We start from the raw sequence: 21,430 nt of genomic DNA, 5'->3' as shown, positions 1-21,430 counted from the left end.
TCGCCAATGAGGAAATGTCCGGGAGTGAGGGCTAGGAGATCATTTGGATCGGTGGAGATAGAAGTTAGAGGGCGGGAATTGAGGACTGCTTCTATTTCTATGATAAGAGTATTACGGTGTTAAGCTCATATGTTTCTGTTTCTCCACTCGCGCTGCGCCATAATATCCTTTGATATTTCCGATCCTCTGGTCGTACGAGGAATTGCCGATACATTTTCTCGATGTCGCCAGTGAGTACGTACTGATGAGCGCGGAATCTAATTAATATGCAAAATAAATTGTGAATTGATTCGAGAATATAGGATTTCCCCATTTTCATGATTATCGTGATTTTTGTATAAATATATTTTTTAAGATACTAATAATTAGGTACTTATAAATTAGTATTATCAATTATTTTGCATTTATAATTCCGCCTCTAGTATAAGTGTTAATTGAAAACTAACTTTATGTTTGAAAAAGTACTAGCAAAGTCGTTGAGTAACAAGCCACTGATGCTAACACAAATAGCATTGTCGTAATTAAATATTTCTAAATATTCATTTTTCATTTTGAACCTGTAGAAACAATTTATTATATATACTATTAGCTAAGTAATTGCATATTTAATTAAGTCGAAATATAAAACTTAGTTATTTTAATAATTTAAAAAATAAAAAACTGACAAACATTTCAATTTAATTTATGGTTGGAACAAAAGACAGTTATTTTTCATTAATTGAAATATTGCAATGCAGAGTACTTTCCAAAATACGCCGAGAGTATTCCTGATGGTGAAACGAGCGTTGCTTCATCGAACGCAGCTAAAGAAAACAACATCTATGTAGTTGGTGGTACGATGCCTGAAATAGGGGGCGATAAATTGTACAATACCTGTACTATTTGGGGTCCCGATGGAACTTTGATAGCAAAACACCGAAAGGTAAGTAATATATTCCTTTATGGCTTTGAATTTGAAAATATTGGGGCGAAGAAAGTGACTCTATCTAGGAATAATTTAGGAATATACATATGTACATACGTATACTATAACCAATTCTATAATTTACGGTTTATAAAATACGTTATGATACGGGAAACGCCCATTTTTGTTGTAATGTGTTTGTGTTGTATAAATTTTTCACATACTTAAAATATTATTATACTTATTTTTTCTCCTTTTTAAACATTATTAAATGATAGGATTTTTTAATAAAAGAAAGTGATAAAAACGCTGTCAGTTATTAAATAAAAAATAATTAAAGTTTAGGAGTTGGTAACTTTGATATTAAATTACAAAAGTTGCAGCAATAGAATTAGCGACTACATTTTTATGTTATTAGGTACATCTATTCGACATCGACATTCCTAATAAGATTACTTTTCGAGAGAGTGATTCACTCAGTCCTGGTAACTCCCTAACGACGTTCGATGTGAAGGGCTGCAAAATAGGTATTGGCATTTGCTATGATATTAGATTCGAGGAAATGGCACGCATTTATCGGAACAAAGGTACAGTAACTTAATCGATCAATACTTAACTAGCAAAAAATTAAATATCTTTCTTAAATATATTCTATATAAAATTAATATAATCTGTAACTCTGTATAAAAAGAAGCTTAATTTAAAAAACCAGTATATTTGCTGAAAATGAAACAAATAAAAGAATTAAAAGCACAATAAGAGGACTGTCCTCGCATATTCAGAAATGATGGAATGTGAACCGTGCAACTACGAAGTTAATTGGTATTCGGTGGCTTCATATTTCCTGCTTCTCTGGGTTAGGTTGCCAAATGCTGATATATCCAGCGGCATTCAATATGACCACTGGACCACTGCACTGGTCATTACTTCAGCGTTTCAGAGCGAATGATAATCAATTATACGTTGCCTGCATATCACCGGCTCGTGTTCCTTAAGCAAGTTACGTCGCATGGGGACATACACAGTTGACCAATCCCTGGGGAAAGATTCTTTACGATTTGGAAACTCAAGAGAATATGGCAGTCACCGATATCGGTAATTTACAGCTTAAAATTAAAAGCGAGAGATCCATGATGTAATTAATTTTTAGTCTCGTTAATTTATCGATTTAGCCATCTTCCTCTGTATTTGTTGAATTTATTAGTAAGCATTACTTATTACTTCGTATGTTTCTTTTTTCTATCAGATCTAAAAGTTGTTGAGGAAGTAAGGGCTCAGATACCTACATTTTCTCAGAGACGTACAGATTTGTACGACACTGTCTGTAAGAAGGAGTAACTCTACACTAAAACAGAAAATGTTTTTTTATAATATTTCTACTACGATATCCTTTTTTTGTGAATTATTACTAATTTCTTATCATTTGTACTAAATGAATGACTCAATTAAGAAAACCAAAACGTTATAAATAATAATCTGTATATTTTGTGTATCAACATGTAATTGGATATTATAATAATATAGGAATGCTATAATAATATAGGATAATAATATAGGAGAATAGTAATATAGAAAAAAACTACATGCTTTTAAACACCTTTAATATCGATCACATAAATTGTTATAATTCACAATGATTACGCATACATAAAAGACCCCTTGATAGTAAAATTTACGATCAAAAGGCAATTACGTATCGTTTAACAACATTTAATTTATAACACCTTTTAAACATTTAGACAGATTAACACATAACACTTCTTATATATAAACATCAATTCGAAGTTATCAGCTTGGAGAAATTGGTCGATTAATACCTGTAGATTGTCTGTCTCGATGAAAGACTTAAAGAGAGCAAAAACATGATAATGCCGCTAATATAATATTCCTTCTTTCTTGTATCTGTCTGCCTCTCAGGTCGTTTTACTAATTACAATAAGTAATTTCGCCTTCTTTGCGCTCTCTTTTAACGCATTCGAGACCGAAAGAAATTCATATCAGTCAGTAGGCAAGGGTATAGTATACATATTTTATATATAACTTATGTAGGTAATGTATATATCATGTTAATTTCATATTTTTTTCAATATAGAATTATTATATATATATATATATATATATGACTGTACATAATACATTATAGAATAACATAGTATATAATTTTATATTTTAAAAATATGAGGCATACTATTTAAGATTGTCATCGATTTAAAATCAAAGTATGAAAAGGATACCCTGGAGAGAGTAAAACACAGAATCATTCTAACTAAACATTCAAATCGTAGCGACACCTAGGTATCGTCTTACAATTAAATCTCGGTCTCGAATGGATTAAAATGAAATACATACTTGCAGCTTCAACATCTTCAATATCGAGAAGATTCAAACTTTACAAATAAATGTAAATTGCGATGTAAAACAACGCGATGTAAAAAGGGAAAAAGGAGGAAAGAAGGAACAGGGAAGCAAAGAGAAGAAACGAATTTTTCATTTTCTCTTGCCAGGAATATAAGATGCTAAGTAATCTTCCTAAGTAATCTCCTCCAGCTTTTTCTAGTTTGATCAATAATTATTAGTACATGTTAGGAAAACAAATAGAATTTTTGTTCTCAAGCGAGGTATAATCTAAATTTTGTATGTACACAAAAATGTTAAATATCTGTAATAAACATGGTATAATCAATTTTTTTACATAAAATTATATTGTATAGGCTATTGTTATTTAAACATTTTAAATTGGATGAAGAAAAAAAATGACGCAAATAAAACGTAGGACATTTTAATTAAAGAGACTAATATAGAGATTTATCTACTTAACTGTGATTAAATCATCTCCACTTAACGCTCTACCTCTTCTATTAATTATGCTTCGTTAAACTATGATTACAGAGGATGGGTTTTTTGATAAAATGACATTCTGACAAATATATATAGATCGATATATATAGATATAGATAGACAAATATATAGATTCTTACAACAGTAGTTATGAATGAACAGTAGTTATTGTATCAATTCCGTTCTTCAGAAGCTTCATTTGTGAAAAGACAATTCGCCAGAATATGGATTCACTGTAGTTATAGCTATAGGATTTCAATCTAGTTGACAGACTTGCTTTACGTAGAGAATATCTGTCTCTTGTTCTACCTTATCGCGATTCTCTCCTCATCTTATACGCTTTGTCGAGCAAAGTAATATTGGCATATATCTCGGCTCGGGTTACAATCATTAGTTTCCGCCTAAACGGTTAGAATCACATAGCTCGCGCTCTACTCTCGTTTATTCAACATTCAGGCCATATGGTCGCATGCGACGAGTTTTATGTTAATTCCGACCGATTACAATACCTTTCTTTCGTTTACAAGGAACGACGAGACTGGCAGTTGCGTGATTTCCAATGCAAAAGCCGCGATATCTGCACGATAACCTAACCTCAACCGATTTTGTTGTACTATTCTTACGTGGACTTCGTTTGTACCACTTTCGTAACAAAAATAGAATACGTAGAACACAGCATTCCGTTATGCGATATTGTCGATTCCTAACATCCGAAAAATCAGAGATAATTATTTCCCTACAGTTGTACATTTGTGTGAAAAATTACGAACGTAAAGTTGTTTGGTGCATGCACAGTCCTCCCCTCCGCTGCATTTGCGTGGACATGCTAGAAAGATTCACTTTTCCACGGTGAAACTGTATGTATTATAATTTCATTTTTACAAAGGTCGAACATCCTACTATGCATAAATTTAATATTAATATAAGCAGGTTTCGTGTTAAGTATTACATCTGACGTATAAGCACACGTGTGTACGAGCCTTGGTTTTAAATGTCTTATAGTAGACACCGAAAAGATTATTCAGTTGGATATCTGACTCAATATCAATATTTTACTAGGAGATAACATGTTAAGAACACGTTGGTGGATGGCATGGGAGATGATGAATGAAGACATACTTCTGTGAGATACATAAAATAGTAGTCAGAACGTATTTTGGCGCTTGGGGACAGCAACAGCTTTTTTTTTTTTTTTTATTTATTTGTTGGAATTACAATCAATTCTCGCGTTGAGAATTTTCAGTAATTTTTCTGGCGTGGCGCAGTGACATGGCTGTTTATTTACAATAAGTTAATACTTATTATAGATAGGTATAATTTATAAGTATTATAAGTAAGTGCATTAGCTTAATTTGGATAATTAAATGAATCTAACGTTTAGGTCTAGCGGGTAGTGCCTCTTCAGCCTGCGAATCTGGTCCGTCGTATCGAGTAGTCCAGTGATTAGGGGGTTTCGGTGTTTCTTGACTCTTTTGCTATATCTGTCGCTATATTTTGCTATTTCCTCTTTGACTGTAGGTATCTTGAGGTCGCGATGGATGGTTTCGTTGGTAACATACCAAGGTGCGTCTATTAAGGCTCTTAGCGTTTTCGATTGGAATCGTTGTAGTATTTCGATGTTGGAGTTACTTGCTGTTCCCCATCGCTTCCTATATCCCTATATTCCGTACTTGCTTCGCTTGGTACTTTTATAATTTTCGCAGTTACAATAAAAAATTTAATTCTTAACAGATTAAAGATTTAACCTCTTGCTTTATAGTGTACAATAATTTTTTTTTTTTTTTTTTTTTTTTTTTTTTTTGTATAGGTTATGTGATCCATAGTTTGAGTAAGCAGTACACACACACACACACACACACACACACACACACACACACACACACACACACACACACACACACACACACACACACACACACACACACACACACACACACACACACCACACACACACACACACACACACACACACACACACACACACACACACACACACACACACACACACACACATTTACGTGACAAGCTTTCATTTCAATCTATATTTAAGATTAATATTTTATCAGTTTCTGTTCGTAACAACATCGAAGTAGTCAATAAGTTTGAGGAGTATAATTAAGGAAGCTATGAAGCAAGAGGTTAAGAACAAATTCTGAAAGAGGTTATGTACAACTCAGTAGTACTGCTTTACATTACTTTGCGAATTACTTTTCAAGCATAAAAATAGTTTAACAGCCACTTATAGTTACTTCCTTACCATTACATTCATTAAATTCGTTTGATTATGTAAACTAAATAACCACGCTGACCAGCCTCTTATTTAAAATAGAATTATTTTGTCATATATCCAACAGTTTACTTTCTCTTCGTAAATATTATTAATAATTTTATCAATTTCGTATACTTCCATCCTTCGTATAAGTGACAATAAATCAGAAGAGCTTCATAGCAATATTGAACAACATACAGTCAACTACAGCACCATTAGATACATCCACCATACAGTCAACTACAACACCATTAGATAACAGCAATACAATAGATTATTATTTTCTACGTGTCATTGATTCATCATCATCATTTTCCATTTTTTTAGCATATGTAAAAACGTATCTGACGTAATCTTACCTCGCTCTTTGAGTACAAAAATCCATTCAAATGAAACAAAGGGAAAAGAAATAAGAAAACAAACACTCACATACGAATCTTCATTACATAACTGTATGTACTCCTCGAGGTATAATTACTCAGACACGTTACAGCGTACCTTCTTCGTTCCCTGATGGCTGATGTTGATCGTTGACGTTTATAGTGAAAGAATTTCGTCAACGGCGCCATCTGGATCCCTGTTGAAAAATTAAACTAGCCGCAACAGCACCATTAAGCTCATCACCCAGAGTAGCTTTTGTTGCTGAGTCGTGGAGGAATTATTATCATCAACGACATAAACTTTACCAGTTCCGGTAACGTTCTTCAGATGGTCCAGGCATTCGAACTCGCAACATCGCTTTCCAAGACGAAATTTTTTGCATGTCTGTAGTAAAAAGAAATCGATCAATTGTACAGATCAATCGTCACTCGACTGCTCGAGAATTCAGATCATCCAGAGAATAGAATAGAGACGTGGAAAAATGTAGTGCGATCATCGCAGTGGGAGGAAATAGGGGGATAGGGACCAAATGAGATGAACGAGATGTTAAGGACAACTGACGATAAGTTCTTCTTTTGTCGGGAATTGCATGTTTGTGAATGGTTTGTGGGTGGTTAGGTGGAGAGAATTGAAGAGTTTGGAGGTGACTGGAAGAGTGTTTTGGGCAAGGTAGATTGCAGAATGGTTGCGGTAGCATTGTGTTAATTATGGGTTTGTACATGTAATCTTTGTATGTATCACTACATACAACCTAACGTATATTTTTAATAATACATCAGAGTTTTAGTTATTTCATAGCTATGAATTTTATACTCTATAATCTTGACGTTTTATTTCACAGAAGCGTTTGAATATCCATAAAAATTAAATGAACCAATGTATTCATTATCTTATAGAGAAGATATATTATTTTTAATTATGTTCCAATTATTTATCATGATCCTGATTTCCTTATTCTGAAAATTTGAAAGGAAGTTTTGTAGTTTGATACTTTCAGCGACAAAGGGTCAATATTGCTTTAGTATATTTCGTCACATATACATGTATATCTATATGAATTGAGGACTGCTTCTATTTCTATGATAAGAGTATTACGGTGTTAAGCTCATATGTTTCTGTTTCTCCACTCGCGCTGCGCCATAATATCCTTTGATATTTCCGATCCTCTGGTCGTACGAGGAATTGCCGATACATTTTCTCGATGTCGCCAGTGAGTACGTACTGATGAGCGCGGAATCTAATTAATATACAAAATAAATTGTGAATTGATTCGAGAATATAGGATTTCCCCATTTTCATGATTATCGTGATTTTTGTATAAATATATTTTTTAAGATACTAATAATTAGGTACTTATAAATTAGTATTATCAATTATTTTGCATTTATAATTCCGCCTCTAGTATAAGTGTTAATTGAAAACTAACTTTATGTTTCAAAAAGTACTAGCAAAGTCGTTGAGTAACAAGCCACTGATGCTAACACAAATAGCATTGTCGTAATTAAATATTTCTAAATATTCATTTTTCATTTTGAACCTGTAGAAACAATTTATTATATATACTATTAGCTAAGTAATTGCATATTTAATTAAGTCGAAATATAAAACTTAGTTATTTTAATAATTTAAAAAATAAAAAACTGACAAACATTTCAATTTAATTTATGGTTGGAACAAAAGACAGTTATTCTTCATTAATTGAAATATTGCAATGCAGAGTACTTTCCAAAATACGCCGAGAGTATTCCTGATGGTGAAACGAGCGTTGCTTCATCGAACGCAGCTAAAGAAAACAACATCTATGTAGTTGGTGGTACGATGCCTGAAATAGAGGGCGCTAAATTGTACAATACCTGTACTATTTGGGGTCCCGATGGAACTTTGATAGCAAAACACCGAAAGGTAAGTAATATATTCCTTTATGGCTTTGAATTTGAAAATATTGGGGTGAAGAAAGTGACTCTATCTAGGAATAATTTAGGAATATACATATGTACATACGTATACTATAACCAATTCTATAATTTACGGTTTATAAAATACGTTATGATACGGGAAACGCCCATTTTTGTTGTAATGTGTTTGTTGTTGTATAAATTTTTCACATACTTAAAATATTATTATACTTATTTTTTCTCCTTTTTAAACATTATTAAATGATAAGATTTTTTAACAAAAGAAAGTGATAAAAACGCTGTCAGTTATTAAATAAAAAATAATTAAAGTTTAGGAGTTGGTAACTTTGATATTAAATTACAAAAGTTGCAGCAATAGAATTAGCGACCACATTTTTATGTTATTAGGTACATCTATTCGACATCGACATTCCTAATAAGATTACTTTTCGAGAGAGTGATTCACTCAGTCCTGGTAACTCCCTAACGACGTTCGATGTGAAGGGCTGCAAAATAGGTATTGGCATTTGCTATGATATTAGATTCGAGGAAATGGCACGCATTTATCGGAACAAAGGTACAGTAACTTAATCGATCAATACTTAACTAGCAAAAAATTAAATATCTTTCTTAAATATATTCTATATAAAATTAATATAATCTGTAACTCTGTATAAAAAGAAGCTTAATTTAAAAAACCAGTATATTTGCTGAAAATGAAACAAATAAAAGAATTAAAAGCACAATAAGAGGACTGTCCTCGCATATTCAGAAATGATGGAATGTGAACCGTGCAACTACGAAGTTAATTGGTATTCGGTGGCTTCATATTTCCTGCTTCTCTGGGTTAGGTTGCCAAATGCTGATATATCCAGCGGCATTCAATATGACCACTGGACCACTGCACTGGTCATTACTTCAGCGTTTCAGAGCGAATGATAATCAATTATACGTTGCCTGCATATCACCGGCTCGTGTTCCTTAAGCAAGTTACGTCGCATGGGGGACATACACAGTTGACCAATCCCTGGGGAAAGATTCTTTACGATTTGGAAACTCAAGAGAATATGGCAGTCACCGATATCGGTAATTTACAGCTTAAAATTAAAAGCGAGAGATCCATGATGTAATTAATTTTTAGTCTCGTTAATTTATCGATTTAGCCATCTTCCTCTGTATTTGTTGAATTTATTAGTAAGCATTACTTATTACTTCGTATGTTTCTTTTTTCTATCAGATCTAAAAGTTGTTGAGGAAGTAAGACAAGACGAAATTTTTTGCATGTCTGTAGTAAAAAGAAATCGAATCTGGTCCGTCGTATCGAGTAGTCCAGTGATTAGGGGGTTTCGGTGTTTGTTGACTCTTTTGCTATATCTGTCGCTATATTTTGCTATTTCCTCTTTGACTGTAGGTATCTTGAGGTCGCGATGGATGGTTTCGTTGGTAACATACCAAGGTGCGTCTATTAAGGCTCTTAGCGTTTTCGATTGGAATCGTTGTAGTATTTCGATGTTGGAGTTACTTGGACAGCAACAGCTGGTGATACTGTCATACACCTCCATTTATAAACTTTCGAAAATCGATGTGACCTTCAAACTTTAGTGTATTCTGTTTCACAGCACAAAATGTTTCCGAAACGTACGTTTATTGTTACAATAAACTTGACTAGTGGCTCTGAAATACTATCCTTGAAAAAACAATGGGGAAATTGGAGCAAAAGCAGAAGGAAATAAACAAAGACCTTGTTGGTTCGTAAAAATAAAATATGCTACAGGAAAAACTTTTTCCAACGGATTGAGATGCGACAAGCTTTAAAAGCTATGACGCGAATCGAGCGTTTGTCTACAAGAGCGCATTTTCGGTGGATATATATGTCGGAATGACATTGGGGATAGGGTTGTCGGTGTTTGAGGAGTCTTCATTGAAGGTAGCCATCGTTGCGGTGTAACGAAGATACGATTTATTGACACAGGTATGAATAACACAGGTTTGACAATCTACCACGGCGGTGAGACGTCCGCGACACTAGTGACAATGGTCTCCGGTTCGATAACGAATCCGCGGCCAACGGGATGACAGATGGGCGTTCTCGCTGAATCTAAGTCTGATTCGTAAAAATAATTGCTGAGCGTAAAGACGTTACTCTTTGGTCGACGGGAGCGCGTAAAAGAATGCCCGTCCCGTCCCGATGATGCCACAGAGGAAAACTATAATGGGGTGTGTCTAAGGACACGAGATCATCGGATTCGTCGAGGAAAGCCTTCGTTTAGGAAGTAAGGGAAATTGACGTTGCTGCTAATTGGTCAATCTCCATATCGGTGGTTAGAAAAAGATGGTAGCCGCCCTCGAGGGAAAGTTGCTAGTGGGAGACGTCGCTCGTTGAAAAATATGTCTCCCCTATCTTCCCGTAGTTGGGACAAAGACTGTTTGTCTGTTTGAAGGACTTTAGTTAACTAAACCTTAAGATTTATAACGGGCCCTCGGGCTAGCCGAACATGTACTGCGGAGACGCATCGACATCTGGCAATCATCTTACTCGAAGAATAGGGTCTGCGTGTGGCGAGCCACGGGACAGAAACCGTGGGAATGTTTACTGTCGCGTGTCGCCACGAATATTTCTTTTAAGGAGAGCTATAGAATTACTCCATACCTTTGTTAGGCAAAGCGTTCATCCCTTGACCGCGGCTACGTTGGGCGACAGACTGTCACCTCGAGCCAAAGCTCACCGTCACTAATCTCGAACAATTACAATCGGATTGAATAACTACAATAGTTTAGTTACAGTTATAGTAGACTTTAGATTGCAATGTTGCGGGGCTATCCAAAGGTTCCGGTGTCCTTTCATCTCCGACATATAGATATACATGTATATGTGACGAAATATACTAAAGCAATATTGACCCTTTGTCGCTGAAAGTATCAAACTACAAAACTTCCTTTCAAATTTTCAGAATAAGGAAATCAGGATCATGATAAATAATTGGAACATAATTAAAAATAATATATCTTCTCTATAAGATAATGAATACATTGGTTCATTTAATTTTTATGGATATTCAAACGCTTCTGTGAAATAAAACGTCAAGATTATAGAGTATAAAATTCATAGCTATGAAATAACTAAAACTCTGATGTATTATTAAAAATATACGTTAGGTTGTATGTAGTGATACATACAAAGATTACATGTACAAACCCATAATTAACACAATGCTACCGCAACCATTCTGCAATCTACCTTGCCCAAAACACTCTTCCAGTCACCTCCAAACTCTTCAATTCTCTCCACCTAACCACCCACAAACCATTCACAAACATGCAATTCCCGACAAAAGAAGAACTTATCGTCAGTTGTCCTTAACATCTCGTTCATTCATTTGGTCCCTATCCCCCTATTTCCTCCCACTGCGATGATCGCACTACATTTTTCCACGTCTCTATTCTATTCTCTGGATGATCTGAATTCTCGAGCAGTCGAGTGACGATTGATCTGTACAATTGATCGATTTCTTTTTACTACAGCCATGCAGAAAATTTCGCCTTGGAAAAGAATGTTGTGATTTCGAATGTCTGGATCACCTGAAGAACGTTACCAGAACTGGTATAGTTTATGTCGTTGATGATAAGAATTCCTCCACGACTCAGCAACAAGAGCTACTCTGGGTGATGAGCTTAATGGTGCTGTTGCGGCTATTTTAATTTTTCAACAAGGATCCAGATGGCGCCGTTGACGAAATTCTTTCACTATAAACGTCAACGATCAACATCAGCCATCAGGGAACGAAAAAGGTACGCTGTAACGTGTCTGAGTAATTATACCTCGAGGAGTACATACAGTTATGTAATGAAGATTCATATGTGAGTGTTTGTTTTCTTATTTCTTTTCCCTTTGTTTCATTTGAATGGATTTTTTTACTCAAAGAGCGAGGTAAGATTACGTCAGATACGTTTTTACATATGCTAAAAAAATGGAAAATGATGATGATGAATCAATGACACGTAGAAAATTATAATCTATTGTATTGCTGTTATCTAATGGTGTTGTAGTTGACTGTATGGTGGATGTATCTAATGGTGTTGTAGTTGACTGTATGTTGTTCAATATTGCTATGAAACTCTTCTGATTCATTGTCACTTATACGAAGGATGGAAGTATGCGAATTGGGAGAAGTCAGGTTGAGAGATGCAAGATTTATACGCTCGTTCTGTCAGTTATCCCAGTGTCTGTTACGCGATAGAAAATGAACGAACTGAATAATAAATGCATTATCGGCATGAAGATTGCTTGATGTAGGCCACCGCTTTTTTTCTATCCTTCCGATACCATTTTTCTTTTTTTTCTTTTTTTGCGAAACACTTTGCTAGTCGTGAGAAGCAGCAATTCCCTTCTGCGAATCAATTACGGTTCACGAGAAATTGTATTATAGCCTGGAACGTATTCAAATTATCTTCAATTATTCTCGGCTGTTTCCATTTCCATTCGTCTCTTACGTAAGTACTCGTTTGATGTACGTACATAGTGAGACAATAATCGTTAACACCTTTAATGTCTTCAGTATTATAGAATAAGACGCGAAAATACGTTGAAACCTGACTTTTAGATTCGCGAGACTCTATAAGGCTTCGAAAGTCTCTTGTTTCAGGCCGAATAAAAAATTGTAGATGAAGAATTACATTGCGAGGTCTGTTAAGGAAAATTTTAAATCGTATCGTTGTAATAGGATTATTTCAGAGAGGGAAATTACGTGTTGCGTGCGAAGCCACGAGCTTTCTTTCAGGCTAATATACATAATTGTCCTATCGAACTTTCCATCTAAACCGTTGCGCTCACACGTGGATTTTGCATTTCAATTTTCTTACTTACAGTCCAGTCCAGTGAGACCAAGTTAAATTTTTCAGCCCTCCGAGGTAGAATATGTTTTATAGAGAGACGTACAACGCCATGAAGGGGAGACAGATCAATAAATTGGGTTATCTTTAAATTACTGACAATCATTTCATCGACGCGGTTTCACCGACACCGAGTCCCCCGGCAACGTCTGTCAAAGCTTATTTACCGATACACTGAAATCAACCACAATCATTTTACCGACCTCTTCCTTTGCTGACAGTTATTATACTCGCTGTCATATGTTATCGTTGATTATACATCTTTATTTACAAATTCGTTCCTGTGTATAACGAAACAAAGGAAGAAACGAAAATGATACGTTTCATGACGCATTGTTAAATTATTAATTAACGAGAGTTACATATCTACATGAATGCTTTGAAATGTCAGTTATAATTCATGAAAATGGATACAAGCCATTTTACTATACATAAATAGAATTATAAAGACATGTTACGTACTAATGCTTTTACGAAATATATTTCTGTATACGTTTGACGTTTCTGTATTATTCCTTATGTGCTTTCTGCTCTTGTGTTTAGCTCGTCGGAAGTAAAAATACGTTAAGCGAATCAGCTAATCTATTCGAGCGTTTCAACGGCTCAGTCTTCTCTTATGCAACTACCAAAAGAGAAGATAAGTCTTTGGTTATACAACATTTCATAACGTCCAAAGTAACGGGTGGTACTAATTAGTTGCAACTTTAAGACAGACCAGATATCAGTCATCGTCCGTAAATACATTTATTACGATCGTTTAAAGTTTAAAGAAACACCGTTATAAAGTCGTAATACGAGACAAAGCGAAGAGAAAGTAAACTGTTGGATATATGACAAAATAATTCTATTTTAAATAAGAGACTGGTCAGCGTGGTTATTTTGTTTACAAAATCAAACGAATTTAATGAATGTAATGGTAAGGAAGTAACTATAAGTGGCTGTTAAACTATTTTTATGCTTGAAAAGTAATTCGCAAAGTAATGTAAAGCAGTACTACTGAGTTGTACATAACCTCTTTCAGAATTTGTTCTTAACCTCTTGCTTCATAACTTCCTTAATTATACTCTTCAAACTTATTGACTACTTCGATGTTGTTACGAACAGAAACTGATAAAATATTAATCTTATATATATATATATATATATATATATATATATATATATATATATATATATATATATATATATATATATATATATATATATATGTACTACTCACTCAAACTATGGATCACATAACCTATACAAAAAAAAAAAAAAAAAAAAATTATTGTACACTATAAAGCAAGAGGTTAAATCTTTAATCTGTTAAGAATTAAATTTTTTATTGTAACTGCGAAAATTATAAAAGTACCAAGCGAAGCAAGTACGGAATATATGCGGAATATGAATCGCTCAACTAACCAAAGAGCGGCTCAGTGACAAAATTAGTAAAGTAAAGACCACAAATATTACAACATTATATTCTACCACAAAATAATTCTCTATACAAAAAAGGTACACAACGAATCGATTTTTCACAACGATAAGAGTCAACAGAACCAATCAAGACCAGACGAGACTCTCATAAGACAACGATATCAGAGGGATCAAATCAGCGACTTCAATCTATGTTACAGAGTATAGTTATCAAGAAAAATTGCTCTTTTCATGAAAAGTATGGTAATGATACTCTTATAACACATTGTATATCTGGCAGTCGGATGTGCCCGTGGCCATCGGAAATGTAAAGACGACGCTTTTAGAAAGTGATAGCGCCATCGCGTATTAAAAACGCGTTAGAAGAAGGACGGTTTCGCTATCCAAGGCGAATCGAAAAGTGTGCGTGTTGCGAGAATCAGAGTTGATCGAGACGTCGAAGCATAGAGTCGTTAGAATTGAGTTGCGAGTGTTGTCGAGTGTTAGAGTTGCTAGTGAGAGAGAGAGAGAGAGAGAGAGAGAGAGAGAGAGAGAGAGTTACCAAATAGTTGTCAAGTTATTTGTTGTAAATACGAGCGTTGCATTTAGTTTTCCTGTTAATCAAACATCGTTTCTCTGTCTAACTAATATCTGTATTTTCAATCCATTATTAATATATTCCGATATTACAAGTGGGGGCTCGTCCGGGATTGAATAAGACAGAGAAACGATACGATTTAACGGAGCTATTTCTGCGGGAGTAGAAAAGAATAGAATAAAATGGCAAACGTTGAAGACGAACGATTGTCGGGTGAAGAGGATTTGACGCTGGAGGAGCTGAGGAGTAAGCTCGCACAGATGAATCTGCCTATATCCGGTGCGAGATCAGTGCTGGTTGCCAGGTTGAACAGAGCGTGCAAACCTGGTCGATCTACTCCTAAGGATTCGAAGCGTGGCGAAGAACCAACAAACCAGCGAGATCTAAGAAGCAAGCAGAGAGCCGAACGCAGTCAAGAGGGAGAGGAAGACCTCGAGAAGCTGAGGACGAAAGAGCTGAGAGCGCGTCTCGTTAGCTTGGGGTTGAAGGTAACGGGAAGAAAATCCGAACTACGCGCGCGGCTACAGGCGGCCCTAGAAGGAGACGATGTATCGTCGGAAGAAGAGAGCTCCGACGAAAGTGAAGGCGAGGACGATAAACAAGGCGCGCGAGAATACAGGAGAGGCACGCGAGCGGTGTATCAGGACCGCGATGAGTAGCAGCAGAAGGTATGCGTCGGTTCGATGTTGAGTCTTAAAGACGTGGAAGACTCATTAGAGAAATTCAGCGGGGATGATCTGCTGAGGGTAAATCAGTGGGTGGAAGACTTCGAGGAAATGGCAGAAGTGTGGGGTTGGTCAGACGCCCACATGGTGGCCTATGCTAAGAAATTACTCGCAGGCTCCGCTCAGGCCTTCGTACGACAAAAACGATGCGCGAAGTCCTGGGCAAAGCTAAAAAAGGCGTTGAGGAATGAGTTTGAAAATGTAGTAAGCGACCAACAGATACATGGCGAGTTATCCCATAGAAAGAAGAAAGCAGATGAGAGTCTGCAACAATATATGTATCACATGTGCGGGATTGCAAAACAAGGAAGGGTTGATACGCAATCCTTGATAGACTACATTATTCAAGGCATTCCCGACGAGGTCGCGAACAAGACTGTGCTATACGGAGCCAGGAATATCGAGCAATTAAAAGAGCGTTTCAGGCGCTACGAAGCGATAAAAAGAGATATGGAGATGAGGACGAAATTTGAGGAGCCGAAGAGTAACAGGGTAAAGCCGGTGGCGAAGCTGTCCGAAACCGAGAGGAACAAGGAACCCGGTCGATCTGGAGATGCGAGGAAGACGCGATGCTACAATTGCTTCAAATGTAGGGAGTACGGACACATCGCATCAAGTTGCGACAATTTGGGTGAGCCCTCAAAAAAAGTTTACAGCGTGTTTCGGTCGTTACAAACAAGGCGTGGTAAGGATGTTAAGATGGAAAATTTCAAATTGAGCGCGTTGATAGACACCGGTAGTGAGCTGACTCTAATGCGAGCAGATCAGCATGTGAAAATCGGAGCGCCCAGATTAAGTCGGGAAATCGTTGGATTTGGCGGTGTCGGTTCCGGAAGGAATTTTACGCTCGGGAAATTTTCCACGAACATTATTATAGACAATGAGTCGTACTGTATAACCATACACGTAGTTCCAGACACAGTGATGCAACATTCGCTTATTATTGGCGCAGACTTTTTGGACACTGTTGAAATAAGTATAAAAGGGGGAGAATCTTTTATTAGTAGAATAAAGGACGAAAATCCCGATGAGTGTCCGGAAGTCCTCAAGATAGATGTAGAGACACAGGCGAGTGAGATAGATTTGTCACACGTTAAGGACATGCAACATAGGCTAAAAAGAGATTTGAAGAGAACCAAAGCATTGCTAAGAGACGCTCAAACGATGCTGGAGAGATCGAAAGGTGACTCGACGGGTAAAGCAGCTTTACGACAGCTGAAGAACCAGTTAGAAGATGCAGAATGCGCTAGAGCAGTTGCAGTTAAAGCGAAACAGGCACTGGAGCAAGAACCGAATGAGACGCAGGCTTCGTTGCAGGAAGTACTGCGGCAACGTTCCGAAGCAGAAGATCGTGTTAATGTAGCTAGTCGCGAACGAACTGAGCTACTGTCGCAATTGGAAGAAAATAAAGAAGAGTTAGCAGAAGTTTTGAAGAAGTATCGGGCAGCTGTGCAGCAAGTGTCGGAGGAACGGAGAATAGTGGCAAGACACGTGGTGATTGGTAAAGTGGACCACGAGATGGTGTCCTCGTCGGATTCTTGCGGCCAGCAGGAGGACTTAGCGAACATCACGAGGAGGAAGAATCTGGCTAAACAACAGCAACAGGATGTTGTTGATGATATTTGCGAATTTACTGAGAAGGATAGCGTTGCGGATGTGAGGGTTGTTTCAAGTTTTCGGATAGACTCGAAGAGAGTGAATGCAAGGCGAACGAAAAGACAAGGGAAGTCGCACGTGCGGAATCCCTCCAATAATATCGATATACAGAGGATGTGGATGACGAGGACGACGATGGGATTGTCGAGGACACGATGAACGTGAAGACCTTCGAAAAAGAAGAGATCATAGTCTCGGTAGATGGTAAGTTGTTAACGTCTTCCATGTACGAACCGAGCCTACGAAAATGTCACGATGCTGCCACGACGATCAAAGCCCCTGACAAGAGTGAAATGGGTAAACAAACAACGGAGAGGAAGATAGAGGAAGAGCGAAAGAGGAGCAGTAGCATCGAGGACGAACAGGCCGCGGTGTTCCAAGAGGAACGAGATCAGCTGCGTGCGGACGCAAAGAGACGGATTGAGGAGATCCAAATCCGAAACAAGCGGGCGTATAACAGGAGACGCAAGAAGGCGACAGCATACAGGACGGGAGATCTAGTGGCAATCGAGAGGATGCAGAGGGGTCCCGGGCTAAAGCTGCATCCGAAGTTTCTTGGACCGTATCGGGTGATAAAAGTCCTGCGAAATGACCGATGCATAGTGCAGCGAGAGGGGGAGCACGAAGGGCCACGTACAACTTCCACGGCAGCCGATCACATGAAATGGTGGAATGCTGACGATAGTGATGTAAGTGCGAGCGGCGATGATGAGCACATCTGAGGGCAGATGTGATTGTCAGGAAAGGCCGATTGTAATATCGTAGAATAGCTTTGATTGGAGATCGGCTGAAAATAGAAAAACCGTGTACGTCGTGTTTCTGTGGTTCGTTTACATTTAAGAGTGCCTACGTGACTAAAGGCACGTAGTTGGTAGTTCTTACATAGGTATGAGGGAAACAATAGACAACGTTAGAAGAAGGACGGTTTCGCTATTCAAGGCGAATCGAAAAGTGTGCGTGTTGCGAGAATCAGAGTTGATCGAGACGTCGAAGCATAGAGTCGTTAGAATTGAGTTGCGAGTGTTGTCGAGTGTTAGAGTTGCTAGTGAGAGAGAGAGAGAGAGAGAGAGAGAGAGAGAGAGAGAGAGAGAGTTACCAAATAGTTGTCAAGTTATTTGTTGTAAATACGAGCGTTGCATTTAGTTTTCCTGTTAATCAAACATCGTTTCTCTGTCTAACTAATATCTGTATTTTCAATCCATTATTAATAAATTATAATTAATCGAACAAAATTACACCTTTAATATATTCCGATATTACATTACCGTGATGTAATATTTATCATGCTTATTTTGTACGTAAAACGAATCGTTGGAATATTCCCGAAGCTAACGAAGCATTTCCCAAAAGTTAAACCGAAGAGATTAACGCGAATAGTTAAGTGAAATTTTTCCATTAACTTGCTGACCAACCGGCAAATAAAAAATCATAAAAATTGTTTCAATGTGTTGAGGTCACGCATAACTTCTTTTTTCATTGACGATTACCAAACAGGTAAAATTTCGAAATTGTACGAAGGCCACGTGACCAGATCGTATTGGAATTTGAAGTGCATGGAAAAAGACAACTCGAAGTACAAACCTTGAGCTGTACTACTCGAAGTACAAACGTGAACTAATGGATGCAGAAAAGCAATTAACGCCAAACATCCGAACAGCATCTTGGAGCCCGTCATTGTTCTGAAATAAAAGAAGTGACGAATTAAAAAGACGCAGGACTAATAATAATAAAGGAAACTTAGTTCGTATTATAAATTGAATTTACATCAGAAAAGAAGCACGACCAAGCGAAACAGATCGTAGAAATGACAAATATCATCGATATACGTTTCAGTGTAATTTCACTTTTGAAAATTATTTAGTTTAATACGATCGTATTCATCGCTCCGAAACTTTCATTGTGCTGCAATTTGTGCTGCGTCTTTTTAATTTCTCTATCTTTCTGTGTTTTCGGAAAAATTACTTGAAAGATTAAGAATTGCTTGCCTTATTTTATTTTCGATTAGTTAGGATTTGATTATTCCAGGTAAGGTTTATTATTTATAACAGGTTTTATCACTTGTTTATTATTTAGGAGTTTGTTATTTTAGGATTAGTACCTTTTAGGATTTCTTATCCTTCGAGTTTCTGTTTCAGATATCTAGGTCTATTTCAAGATGTTTTATTACATTAGGATTATTTATTCGATTAAGATAATTTAAGAGTTTCACAATGTACAAAGAAATAATCGCGTGAAATTTAGATTTATGCTTTAAACGTATTAAACACGCGGTAATTTCAATGTCTATAGCCTCGAACGTGTTCTGATTAGTTGTGTCATTGTCTGTGACATTGAAATCACAAAAATCCATTGCAAGTGTGCTGTCATGCAATGTGGATGTAATTGGGTTTTTTGGGGTTAGGTTGGGGTTAGGTTGTATCATCTGATTTGTACAGTACTATTTTAACGCGAAGGACAGGAAAGTTATTATATATTTCCCGTCCATTATTTGAATCGTTGTGAAGTGTAACGAATTATATTCGATTCGAGGAGATGTTAATGAATTACCCATTTCATATGTAATTACATGGAAATAAAAATCATTGCAAAAGTAATTGATCTAATGACAACGGAATTTCCAATATTTTTTTGTTTCGTCACCTCTTTTTCGTAATATATCTTTTATAGGTACGTGATTTATTAATCGTTCGAATGGAAATAATTATTCGTATAATATTCAAACGATTCTAGCCATAAAATAAATTAAAACGATACCTGTCAATGATATGCAATCTGCGTATGACGTCAACCTCGATCTATGCTTATACAAGAAATTTTATCAATCAATGACTAGATATACAATAATCAAATATTATAAAATTTCCTGAAAACCTTTAGGTGTTAATATCTTTAATATTTGCAAGTTATTGTTTAGCGCTAATTAGTTAGAATGTAACAAGTGGTGTACCAGAATTGAGATAATTAAGCCACACGAACAATCTTATTTAGATCTTTTTAATTTTTTAATTCTCTTTTGCTCTAATACTTCGTAAAATTAATCTTCATTAGCTACTACACTTCATAGAATAACAAGAGATAATTTTTCTTATATAACGTTTCATTCATAAAATCTATCATTAAAGTATATCTTCATAAAAATATCATTCCATACTAACGGTATATTTGGCGTCATACGAGATAACAGTTACCAGTGATGACATATGTAACTTTATAAAGATATCTCGTTTTATTATATATTAAAAGAATGTACTCATTGCTGCTATATTTCAGATGAAAAAAAGGCGGCAACGATTTTACAGTAAAATCGTTCGTTTACAACTGATTCATTTACATTTCATGATAATACTGTGCATTCTGAATATGCTATGATTTGGTTTAAAATAATAAATAGTCCATTCTTGCATACTATTGCTCCAGCTTTACTTGTATTTTCGATATTGGTATAAATAGAAAGACAATTAATGTCGTTCGAGTCTATTTTCGGATCATTTATATTACGTTTAATCCATATAGTTATCATATGAGACATAGTATCGTAAAATTTGGAAGAATAAAACGTTCGTACAGGAAGTACATTTTATAAGAACTCCAACAAATCTGCGTGTGCACCTAAAATACAAACTGATAGTGATAGTGATTGTTCATAAGTTTATATACATTATCTAATGTCAATCGAAGGTATCAATTCTTTTTCTCCATAAGAGTACTTTTTCATTTATATGTGTTCAAAAATACATGTGTTCAACCGTGAAGCATATGTCACCTACAACGAAAAAGAGTTTTCCTATACTTAATATTTCCTTTATATACCTATGAAAGTCTATTCTTCGCGTAGTATGAAATTATGAATAAATCTGGAATATTGTTCAATCTGAA

General features: G+C 36.0%; 1 protein-coding gene across 3 annotated transcripts in view; it reads left to right on the top strand.

Moving 5' to 3' along the window:
- Window positions 1-832: 832 nt before the first annotated feature.
- LOC126877797 (omega-amidase NIT2-A-like) overlaps window positions 833-21,430 on the top strand; it is a 30,217-nt gene continuing 9,619 nt past the window's right edge. The window contains exons 1-4 of one of the 3 annotated variants that reach the window (XR_007695338.1): window positions 833-922; window positions 1,323-1,491; window positions 1,766-1,999; window positions 2,151-2,457. Coding sequence is in view for 1 of the 3 variants with exons in the window: in XM_050640315.1 (XP_050496272.1) it covers window positions 839-922; window positions 1,323-1,491; window positions 1,766-1,899 (387 nt within the window). In the remaining 2 variants the exon portion in view is untranslated. The other 2 variants (XM_050640315.1, XR_007695337.1) reach the window with 2 other exon arrangements.

The sequence above is a fragment of the Bombus huntii genome, unplaced genomic scaffold (genome assembly GCF_024542735.1).
Source record: "Bombus huntii isolate Logan2020A unplaced genomic scaffold, iyBomHunt1.1 ctg00000247.1, whole genome shotgun sequence".
In the NCBI taxonomy this organism is placed as follows: Eukaryota; Metazoa; Arthropoda; class Insecta; order Hymenoptera; family Apidae; genus Bombus; species Bombus huntii.
Note: the sequence above shows the minus strand (reverse complement) of the source record. Positions and strands in the feature narration are given on the sequence as shown.